Genomic DNA, 11,945 nt, shown 5'->3' on the forward strand with positions numbered 1-11,945 from the left:
CAAATGTAAAATTGTTATAATTGCATCTTTGTAAGTAGTGCAAAAGTGTCGTAGAAATAGAAGCTACCAGTTTGCACTTCAGAGGCCACTATCCTTGCATGCGCATATGCAAGCGCTAAACTTTGTGTGTTTGCGTGTGTGAGTGTGTGCGTGAGTGCGTGCGTGCGAGCCTGTATAAATTTCGATATATATTGTTCTCTATGTGTTCCCTAGAAGTAGACATCATCTCTTGTGCACTCAGACTGAATACTGATGTATTCGAAGGTTTAGCTGCTATTTTATTTTTGTTTCTAATATATCGGTTTTGATTTCTGTTTATTTTTTAAACTTTGATGTTATCCAAAGACTACATATAGACTTGTTCGCATATACACACTGGCTGGTTTGACTTTTGAAAACGCTTATTATACTTAGGAAGTTAGGATTATAATTATCGAGAGTGCTAGGGTCAGGTTACTATAACAAAAGGCAGCCTTCCTCGCGAATTTCCCGGGTTGTTTTAATCAAATCTGTCTGTAGAACTTTCATAAGGAAATACACATAATTAAATTGACTCCAGTATTAAAGACTGAACAGACTTTAATCGAATGACTTTAGGGTGCTTTGCCCTTTTGACCTTTACAGCCAAGTATTTTCTCCTTGTTCTGTATTTCAAAGTAAACGAGACAAGACATCAGGGTCGACATGGGCAGACTGTTTTATTATTTATGTGCTATGATACTGTTGGAGCTGTTTCATGGGGATTGGAAAAGCAACGTTTTCGCTTGTGAGTGTTGGATTAAGTATAATTAAAGATGTGAATGGAAGTTTTCTACCGACAATTGTCTATCCACTTCAAAGATGATTTTTTTTTTAACATTCTATTTTTTTGTTTGTATTTCTTATATACATATATTTTGTTTAAAAAAAATCAACAATGCAGTATATGTGTTTTTATAATCTGTTTCAGGCACACGTATGCTGACAAATCAAACATTTTTCGAGGAAATAACAGCCAAAGAAAACACACAATATAATTTCAGCTTTCGACCGAAAGATGAACTGAGAGAGACTGCCAAAGACTCGGTGTTTATAATTGAAGTCAAGTTGTGCGACAATGGCAACAGTCACTTAGTTTGCAGATGCCGATGGATTTCTGAAAATATTTCTCCATGCAAAAATATGGGAAATGTCACGATTTGCGATGTCTACAACTCCGAAATGCTTTTATCTATGCTTATAAAACGGAGTTATAGAGACCTAATGTGGGAGCTATACAGACACAATTCTGCACCACGGGTAGTTAAACTCACTTCACTACATGTTAGATGTAAGTACTATTTTATTTTACCCTCATGTTTATGATATTAAATACCTGAAACGACATTTGACAATGTGTTGGAGTTAGTTTTAAAACTAATGTTAGAAAATATTAAAAACAACACTTCTAAGAGTTATTTTGTGTCTCCAGACCCTGCAAATGTCACAGGGTTGCAGGTGAATGGACAAGAAGTTAACCAGACTCGTGTTATTGACGAAAAACAAGAGGTTAGTGTCTCGTGCTTCTTCACCAATGGCAATCCTCTGGTCAGTGTTCGCCTGATCGACGACACAGGGCGAGCACAGAGTTCAACGACTCATGGACAAGGACCTCTCACCCTGTCTCTCGGACAGTTTCGCTGTCAGGATGTGTGGCCAACCATCAAGTGTGAAGCTCCAGAATCGGAACGTAACCGATCTGTGGTAATTTTTGGTAAATGTAAGTAGTTTAGTGATTTTAAATCAATCAATTAATCAGTCAATCAATATATCAATCAATCACCCTTTTCTTCCATCTTTTTCCAGGCCCACCTCAGTTTTTGCAGACTGACACTCAAGTCTTAGCGTTAAGAAGAGTTCTACAGGAAGGTCTCACACTTAGACTGAGATCCTATACCAGCGACATCAAGAAATGTCACATGACCAGGTTGTCTCCTCAGCCATCGTACATCGAAGTAACGTGTGGGTTGGCCGGAAGTGCCCCCGAGTTTAACCTGACCCTGCGTTTTACTGCAGATTCATATATTGGAGAAGGAATTTGGATGTTACATGCCATAACAGAAGCAGGCAGCTCAAATATTACCTTTATGATAACCAATAACACTTCTGAGTGTAAGTATTAATAAAGAAATCGTTAGAGAAAATAAAATGCTGCATCAAAAGCACACGTTTGTCTAGACAGTATAAAATATAGTTAGTTTTATCTCAGATTTATGTAACAACTGGATGCATTATTTTAGTCTGTCGTCCACAAATAATTTAACATTAACATACAGCATGATGTTCCATTAATGCAAATGGCTAGGCCTCTTGACAGCACCAAATATACCTTTGTCACTTTGATTATTTCAATTCAGTGATTATATTAAAATGCACAGCTGAGTAGTACATTGCTGACCAGTTCTAAACTGTTATTGACCTATTTTAATTAGATGATTACACTTTCGTGCACATACATACAAACACACACACGTTTCCTAGCACATTTTTGCTAAAGTTGAATACGAGTTCAGTAAAGACGAGTGTAGTGTAACCAGAGTAACCAGGTTATTTGTACTTCACAGTTGGTAACCAAGGACCTGCAATGACGTCCGGAAACAAGAAATTAAATACAAGTGAGTAAAAATGCATTGATAATTCTAAATTTCTGCACACATTACTTTGTACTTAGTGCCTGATCGCGTATTACTGTCGACTAAATTACATGAAACTTTTTTCTACTAGCTTATAAAGATTTCTACACAAGCATAGCAAAAGCTAAAGAAAAAAGTAAATTGCATAGTGAAAAAGTTCTTATCTTTTCCGATTCTCTCCTCAGCCGTGACGAAATAGCCAAATAGTCTTATCGTGTGACCAAGAGCTGTGTTGTCTAGTGAATAGTCTCTTAAGCACAATATTACCGGATAGGGGGGATGCGCTTAGCCATGGAGTGAGTTATCTCCCCCGACGAAGTTTCACTATGACTGGCAGTCATGAGGGAACAAAAAGGACTCCCATGTCAAATGTGACATTCAGAACTCGTATATTAAAGAGGGAAACAAGTGGTTCACTTTCTTTTTATACACTTTTTAAAAATTTAACTATGCTTTTTGTCCGGTTCATATTTGTCATTGAGTTTTGTCCCTCATCCAAGAGCTCTGAACTTTCCACCAGTCACTCATTTTTTGTTACAATGCAATGTTAAATCACTTCCAGCAGTTCATAAGTAGTATTTGTTTTCTTTTTAATTTAAAATTTTTGCATGAGGAATTACATGCCAGATTAGGGAAGATAAGTAGCTGCTTTTCCAGGGATAGTAAACTAGTTAGGCCTATAAGACAGAAAAAATAGTCGCAAAGAGAACCAAAAAAAATAATACCAAAATTCAAAAAGACTTAATTTTTAAAAAATAAATTAGGAAAAAACTTAAATGTATTTTGTTTGAAATGTATTAAACGGGTTAAAAACTAATGTCTAATGGACCTTCTTAAATAAATATAACAGAATATAAAAGGCTGAGGAAACACATTTCAGCAAACCCCCCCCCCCCCTGCACACACACACACATTTATTTATGTACTGCGGACACTTTCTTTGTGTATTGAAAAATCAAAGAAAGGGAAACAAAGCAAGGAAAAGGAGATTAATTTTTAGACAAGCTAAACAGATAATCATGATCGATTATTTTTACCGTACGCACCTAAACATAAATATTCAAAGATAATTGTGCAACTAATTAATTAATTAACAGCTGCCATTGGCCATTATAAAGAGCTACACTTAGGTAGCTTTCTGCTATTCACACATAACTTGTGTAATAAACTAACACTTGAAAAGTAAACATCGTATTCTTCCTGCATTTTTTAGAAGAATTTAGCATTAACGCTGAAAAAGTAAGTTGAAAATTTGTTCTATTTTCCCTGTCTCTGATTAAAATGCATGCACTGTAGTTCTTCACGCTGAAGTGAAGAGGAAAACAAATATCCGAGTACAGCATGCACTACAGTGATTTCATCGGAGTACAGCAGGAAAAACAACTTCAATAGTTTGCATAATTTGTACCCATCCTTTAAAACATAAAGGGATTCTTAATGGGATGGATTGGTAAAAGCGTCAAAAACATGGAGAACGAGAGTGGGTGCTTACAGATGACCGATTGCCCAACTGGCGTAGCCGTCACGCGCTGACGATACCCCGTCTGTTAGACATTTTGCTCGCCGATGTGAGTTCGTGCCCGGACTCGTTGACCAGTTTGGTGAGACCGGACTCACTACTTGCTCAACTGCCGCCTGCGACAACGGCTTTGCCCACAGCAATTACAGAGAGTTTAAAAATTAAGTGTGCAGTAAAATTCTTGTATTGATATAAATTGAAATTATATACACAACATGAAGCTTTCTCGTATCTAGCTTTTGTATAGCCCTGTTCCAAGCAATTGCTTCACGTGATACCATCTCTTGTAGCACGTGTTCACTTCTTACTTTACCGTTCTCTTTTTTTTTCCTGTTTTTATTTTTATTGCATCTCATGAAGGCTGCTTTTTTCTTTGATGAATTGCATCTATGATATGCTGCACTAATATAAATTGTCAAAGGAAGGCAAGGAGTGATTTTTTGCTGTTATTTTGTTTCATCACCAATATCTCTGGACTGCTTGCAGACGATTTTTATTTTCAGTCAACTACTAGAACGAATCTGGTTGGTACAAAGCTTACTAAAAATGTGTTCATCTATGCATTTTAAAACATGTTGAGTCGGTTTAGTTTTTTAATCTTTTGCGTCTGTACGATTTTAATTCAATCCACATTATTGATAACTGATTGTAGTGTTGTGAATTAAAAGCTGAATTTTTTTAATGATTGTGTTTTTTCGTCTACATTTTCTTCATGTATATGTGTATTCTGACATAAGAACTTTCAAATGTGTGACTGTGATGATAGACTTTTATCTTTAAGAGGGAACTACAGTGTTAACGTGATTTTGTGTTTGTAAACACATTTAAGACTTATATATATATATCCCTGAAGGCAAATCAAAGCAGTGCTATATAGTAGAAGCATTGATCTACATTCATTCGTACACACAAGAATTCAGAAGTCTATAACATGACTATAACAATATGTGGTCTACGAATTTCGGCCTGAGCCCTTTACGATTCAATGTCACTGAAGATCAAGGACTAAGTGCAAAGAATACGATCAACAAACATCTGAAAATGGAGCAGGTAGCAAGAATAAAGAAAAGATAAACAGATCTCATGTTCACCTTGAGAAGAGCTTTTTTCATGTGTTCTTGTAATTTTTAGTATCATAAAATACCAATTATTCTTTTGTCATGTAGATAAAGGTATTGGCATTTTCTAGGCAGACAGGTATATAAGCTGGTAGGAAGGCATAAAGGCATAATGGTATACAAGCAGGCAAGAAGACACTAATAGGCAGAACTGAAAAAAGCTTAACACGGATTACGGAAGTTTGCACAGACCTTTGAATGCAGATTTGGAGACTAATTGTTTATAAGTATATGAGATATTATAAATTAGTTTTAACTTAAAGTCATCATATTTCGGTACTCTATGAAAGATTGTAAATTCAAAGATAATTAACTATTTGTTAACTCTTAAAGTTAAGAAGAAAGTTTTCACAAGGTTAAAAAAACTTTCATTTTCCTGTCTTACAAAACGATAAAGATAACTTCTGACATTTGGTCGTTGTGGGGGATGAAGTATTAGACACCACAACTTTCTCGGGACATGCTATTTTCCATGGTTGTGTACCTTTTTCTAGTCAGTCATTGTGTAGCTGATAGCTGCGTCGACTGGGTGTAAGTTCACAAGCAGACTGCTGTTTGTATGTCAAATGACTAGACTAGTGTACATTCGTAAAGGGCTTAGGCTGAAAATTGTAGGCCACTCAGCTAGGTCAGGTTAGTTGGTGGGTGCTGCTGCCTAGATTTTCCTTCTTTGCTCCGTGACCAGAAAAACATGTCAGGTAACGTTTTCTCAACATACTAGGGAGTGATTGGTTGGGGCAAATAACTGAGCAGTCGCAGTTTTTCGATCCACCTCATCAACATTGCGTCGAACATTTAGGTCTACTTTCAGCCTCAAATGATTACATCTATAAAACCCATGTAAATCATGTATTATCTTGCATTTCTTGGATACTGTACCTAGCGCAGACCGTGAAACGTTTGTAACCTTTTTAGAAAGTGCAGGTGGCGTTTCAAACGCGACCGAAGCTGCCTTCACTCTGGTCTTATAACAACAGTTTATGATTTAGTGGGTAAAAAGGTACGTAACACATCATTCAAAAATTTAATTAATTTACTCATATATATATATAGACACACACATATATATCTCCTTCTCTGTCTTGCTTTTCTGCACTGCTAAAAAGATTCCTTTAGTACGAAGGCAAAAGCAAAGCCTGTTTTCACTAACTGTACTGAGAGAGAAAACTCCAGGCAAAATATCGTGAATGGAGTCCATTTTTTATGTAATACTATCATAACTATACGATTATAGATATTATTTATATAATAGTTTCTCACATAGTAAATAATGAGTCTGATACTTGTTCTGATAGACATTTTAATAAGCTTCATTCAAATTTCAGGTACAAGTTTACGAGGCAACTACCAACAACGGATTACAAATGATTGTTATTTTGTTTTTCAATTTGCTTCTTGTCCTGTGTGCTACAGGTAAGTAATAATAAAGAATATAATAAGAGACAAAAAGAAAACATGACAACCTGCACACATCTAAATCGTTTCCAGCTGACCTTTGTATTGTAAGCAATCTCATATTCTTGCTAAACAGAAAGAAAAAAATTTGCATCTTAAAACACCTCAAACACAACTTTTTAATGTTAAGCTGGCTTTCCCGTAATAGCATTTCGAGACTTTCTTTTAGAAATATTTTTAGAAATATTCTACTTTTTATTCTGCTTTAATTTATTTTCGGTAAAATTTTCTGATAATCAAATTGGGCACAAGAAAACAACAAAAAGAAACTTCTTAAGAACATGTGCAAAAATAATTGTGGATTACCTTACTCAGCGTTTCTACAAAATAAAATGGGAAAAAGATAGAATGGAGACTTTTCAAAAAAGAAAAGTACTAATAACAATGTTGCATGTTTATCATAAAATAGCGTATGTACCATTTCAAATAACTAAAAATGTAACGAAACTAACTGAATGAACAAGTGATTATGCACAAGATTTCTACCATATAGTTTGGGAATATGTTATTTCAACAAAACCAATATAAATAAACTTGATGTCAGTATTCTGGGAGAAAGTGCCATTATCATACTGTGGCATTTTTAATCCTGCATGTGTCTTAAGACATAATTGCATTACTGCATGGACAAAGGTTTGGTCTCATTCGGAGTTTTGCTTCTTTCGTGGTCGAAGGGAAAGACATTGCCAACCCTCTTCCGCTCCAGGCACCGTATCGAAATTTAGTGCAAGTAAAACCAAACATTGTTCTTCGATAGACATTTTGATAAAACATCAACAAGCGAAACAAAGCCAAAAACACTGTTAATGAAACTTGGTCCTGGTAGAGGTACTCCGGTTCAAGAAAAGTAGACAATTAGTTTCTTATCTCTAGATATCTTTGAAATGGTTTAGTAGCCCTCGTAAATTATTGAATCGTCGTAATTCAAAATTAAGTATACTTTCATGCATAACATTACTTTTACTGGATGTCCTTTGAAATCTACTGCTTGTTTCTCAGTGTTACTGCTCTTGTTTGTTTGTTGTAAAATTTATAACCCAAGCACGTTTATGCGTGTATGCGCGCTTGTTTCAGGTAACCCAGACACAGAGTGTGATGCATCCGAAATGGGAAAGCTAACGTGCAAATTTTCCACAAATATCCACTCTACACAGACGGATTTTTCCGTTTATTTTCATTCCGATAAAGGTCATGAAGGTATTTAATTATTTCCAATTCTTGACGAAAATAAGCAGTATTAGTATCTAGCATTGCGATAGCAGTTCATTTTTTCTGTTTTTCCGTAGATCGTTTGCAGGTAGACATAAGATTGGGTACATCCAACAAAATAACATGTTTGAAGGAATTCGCATCGCCCAGATTTGTCAGTTAAAAGTGTCGTATAAACAGTAAAAATACTTAATGACAGATTTATGTAACGCTTCAACTATTCATTGAATTATCTTCTCGTCAACTACAAAGGCTTATAGTTAATCGTTTTTTGCGTGACACAAGGCCAATAGCATTAATAGGAAAAAGCATAAATTCAACACATAAGGCCACTTTTATTCGTTGTGTGGGGACGGTTTTTACGAGGCTATGACATAATTATGGCATTACAAAATTTAAATGTCTTAATAACTAGTACAGATAAAATATTTTACAGAAGGATCGAGTATGTTGATATCTTTTTAAAATTAATTTATTTTTACTGTACGATGTGAAAGACATAGAAAATTTATTACTTGATTCTGGCAGTTGATAGCATGTCATTATGATAACTTTTCTTCCGTTGCCCCAGTGAATTCGCTTAATATTTCAATTTAATAACGTGTAAAAAAACTATTCACATAAGCCTAATTACATATTTAATAAGCCTAATATTATTTATTTTTTTGGACCAACATTTTGTTAAGTCGGACCAAAGAACACGAGAGTGAATAAGAAAAAAAGGCTCAAGTCGCTTGCGTAGAGCGGATGTAAAGGGGATCATCAACACATGGCCAATAGATGCCAAAAATAATCAGTGAGACATAATTAGCATAACTAACAAGATAGTTTGGATGTAAAAAGATCTACTACAAGGCAACTGTGTGCGCGTAACCTAAGACATAAATAATAATCTGGACCAGTCTATAAGCAATAGACGCCATTTTTAGTAATCGGTTTACGGTTTATTGCACAGAGCTGGTGGTTGACTGTGTGTGGGTGGATGACGAGCTTCAGTGCCTTACCCAGGAAGGCTTTGAGTGCAAGCAGCCGGTTTCGCAAATTGCTGAAATAAGTCTGCCAACACGATTCGTAAACAGATCCGGGACATACAAGTGTATTGCAGGCTCTGGACATGGAAACGTCCAATCGTGTCAAGTTGGTAAAAGGCATCAAGAAAGCCAACAAGAAAAGGAACAGGAATTTATAGAACCTGAGAACAGCAACTATCTTGATGACAAATGTAACCTTTTTTTTTTGTTTATACACTTTGTTATAGAACAACATTCGTTCCAAAAGATGAATCTACTCTCTGTCTTTCTGTGTCCCTCGCAACACGTTTACAGTCCCTTTACTGCCATTTGACGATTATAACAGAAAATGGTAAGATTATGACAAAATTAAACCGCTGATATTGCCTAGAGAATTCAGATACATATTACCATCAACACTGTACTTTGATCAAATTCTAGGTGCTACACTGTGAAAAAAAGACTATAATGAAGTAAACCTTCTAATAACTTTAAAACATCTATTGGGTTACAAAAAATTTAAAAAAATTATTCTAATAATTATTATTATTTTAATTATTATTATTAGCAATGATTTTTTCCCTGCAGGGAAGAGTTCTCTAGTTCCTTTGTATGCCACCATTGGATCTGCTTTGGGAGTGATGGCAGTTGCCGTAATCATTTCGGTTCTGCTTGTGAGGCGTAAGATACAAAGAAGTTAGTATAATTTTCCCCTGATTAAAAAAATAAAATATGAGCAGATAACAACCGTTCATTAAGACACTAAGTAATTAAACTTAAATTAACCTTAACTAAATTAGTGCATTGAGACACTAAATCTTTTATTCTAGAAAAGCACAGTTCCCATGTCTTGTCTGTTCAAACTCCTTTTCAAGAAATTCTGTAAGTTGTCCTCCTACACTTTATGTGCCTTCTGTATCTCTCACTATTGTAACAATTTAAAGACTGTTTTTATATACTTGAAGTCCATCATCCAAAAATTACTTGTTTAGTTAAAACAGTTTTAATCTCTAAAGGGTTAGGGTTTTCTCAAAAGAAATAATGATTTTTAGCATCAGCATCTACTTTACAGAACATTTGATTTATTTTACATGTTGATTTATTATTGTACATTGTTTGATGTTGTTTAAAATGAAGAAAATATTAACGTTTACTTTTGTTTCTTTCAGCAAAGAGGGAACTTCAAATGTAAGCTTCTTTCAAATGTTATCTCTTGACACATATAATTTAGATAAATTAAGTCCTCTCGCTGTGATACCTTTTGATCTGTAAATCAGTGGAAGTAGTCATAAATAACAATTTCATTAAGAAACGACAGCCATACACTCTAGTACTTACGTACTCTGGTTGATGTTCAAGTACTCTTTATAATACATGGATGTTTATACACACGCACGTGCACCCCCAGATTTTAGTTTTTAGTAATCCATTAACTTTCGGGGCTAATTCGTTTATTTCTTAACTAATGTATTTCCATCCTAAAATCACTTTTATCATTTCAGGAAATATTCAAGCCAAGAGGAATGTGAATCGATGATTCCTGAACAGCATTGATATTCTTCAAAAAAATGAAATAGTCTTCCATCACTAAAGATTCCTAAAAATGTTAAACTTTACAAAACCATTTAAAAAACTGCTAGAAGTTTCAGCTGTGAAACCTAAATTATTATTCATTCCTCCACTGCTGCCAAAGTAAGCAAGTGTGTAGGCATTCATTCATTTCATTACTAAATTGGAACAGCTGAATCAGTCGTAGGAAAGATCTGATGGAGCGCAGCAGAGGAGAGAACTCACGCTAGCAAGGCGAGTCTTATTGATGTTACCTCACATTCTCAACTACTCAACTACTCCTCTGTGTGTAAGGTATGGATAATCATGAAGAAACCTAAAAAGTGAAGGAACAAAAGTTCGTGGTTCACTTTCATCACCACTCACATGTTTGAAAGATCGACAGTGCCTCATTGATTCTCGATAGGATCTTATGAAGATGACAGACATTGATGCATTGGATGAAGTTTGTGTGTATGTGTGAGAGAGAGAGTATGTCGCTATATGGATTTGTATTTTTATGTATATATTTATATACACAATATTATCTAATGTTCATGTGTATACATTCTTATAAGAGCAACAGAAAAATGTTTGTCTTGTATTATGGCTGTTACAAAAAGTAAAAACATATTGATTGATTCATTTATTCATTCATTGAATGATTGATTGATTTAAAGATACGTCTCTTTAGTTCTCGACGTGAAACAGGTTACAAAGTGAATATAATTTCTGATTTTTCTCTATTATTTCTTATGCACCATGTTCGTTAGCTTTGATCAACAACACAACTTGAAATCATCACTGCTTAGCTTCTATGGCTCTTCTTATGAAGAAGTAGTGACAAATTTGATGAAACTGTGAACGGAAAGTAAGAACCATTCCACTGCTTTAACAGAATCCGCCACCCCGTAGAAAAATTAACTAATGCATCATTGTGCAGGTGCTTACGAATCAGATGTGGTAGAAATGCGTGGTGTCCTACAAAAGATACTTTTACACTCCAGTCGGTTAACTCTCATGTAGTTGTTAACATAAACCTTGACGTTTAGTTATTAAGTCAGAATAACTCCCTCACAGATTACACAATCTGTAGGCTAGACACATCACAAAAAGGAAAGGTGTACTAGATAAACAAGTAGATGCAGTAAGGATAAATAGTATAAAAAGTAGGACTGGAAGTGGGTGTTTGAATAACTCATTTTTATTGCTTATTATAGGCAAGTTCGTAGTACATTAATTATATGTGCACTTCAAGAATGTATGTTTAAGAAGTTTTATGGAAAATTGTAATACCTCTCCTCGTCAAAAACCGCTTAGGAAACATCCTATTCGTAGAACCCTTCAGCCCACCCTACATAGTCGGAGTTGAAGGGTTAAGGAGCGATTTTTCGAAATTTGTTACTTAAAACAAATGATAGCTTCGTCGCCGATG

General features: G+C 35.0%; 2 protein-coding genes across 4 annotated transcripts; both read left to right on the top strand.

Moving 5' to 3' along the window:
* Window positions 1–630: 630 nt before the first annotated feature.
* LOC112568664 lies at window positions 631–3,421 on the top strand. Its single transcript, XM_025246072.1, has 5 exons — window positions 631–766; window positions 950–1,309; window positions 1,451–1,738; window positions 1,825–2,130; window positions 2,583–3,421. The coding sequence occupies exons 1-5, from the start codon at window positions 685–687 to the stop codon at window positions 2,639–2,641; spliced, it is 1,095 nt and encodes a 364-aa protein (XP_025101857.1). The 5' UTR covers window positions 631–684; the 3' UTR covers window positions 2,642–3,421.
* Window positions 3,422–5,101: 1,680 nt separating this feature from the next.
* LOC112568955 lies at window positions 5,102–11,155 on the top strand. Of its 3 annotated transcripts, none has more exons than XM_025246543.1 (8): window positions 5,102–5,220; window positions 6,204–6,288; window positions 6,614–6,701; window positions 7,818–7,940; window positions 8,908–9,174; window positions 9,551–9,658; window positions 10,132–10,150; window positions 10,465–11,155. In XM_025246543.1, exons 3-8 carry the CDS (start codon window positions 6,653–6,655, stop codon window positions 10,514–10,516), a joined length of 618 nt encoding a protein of 205 aa, XP_025102328.1. In that variant the 5' UTR covers window positions 5,102–5,220; window positions 6,204–6,288; window positions 6,614–6,652; the 3' UTR covers window positions 10,517–11,155. The 3 variants fall into 3 exon arrangements, with proteins under 3 accessions (XP_025102328.1, XP_025102327.1, XP_025102329.1); XM_025246544.1 differs by lacking the exon at window positions 5,102–5,220 and adding an exon at window positions 5,916–5,986; XM_025246542.1 differs by lacking the exon at window positions 5,102–5,220 and having other exon boundaries at window positions 5,897–6,288.
* Window positions 11,156–11,945: the final 790 nt, after the last annotated feature.

Source organism: Pomacea canaliculata, linkage group LG7 (genome assembly GCF_003073045.1).
Source record: "Pomacea canaliculata isolate SZHN2017 linkage group LG7, ASM307304v1, whole genome shotgun sequence".
Classification (NCBI taxonomy): Eukaryota; Metazoa; Mollusca; class Gastropoda; order Architaenioglossa; family Ampullariidae; genus Pomacea; species Pomacea canaliculata.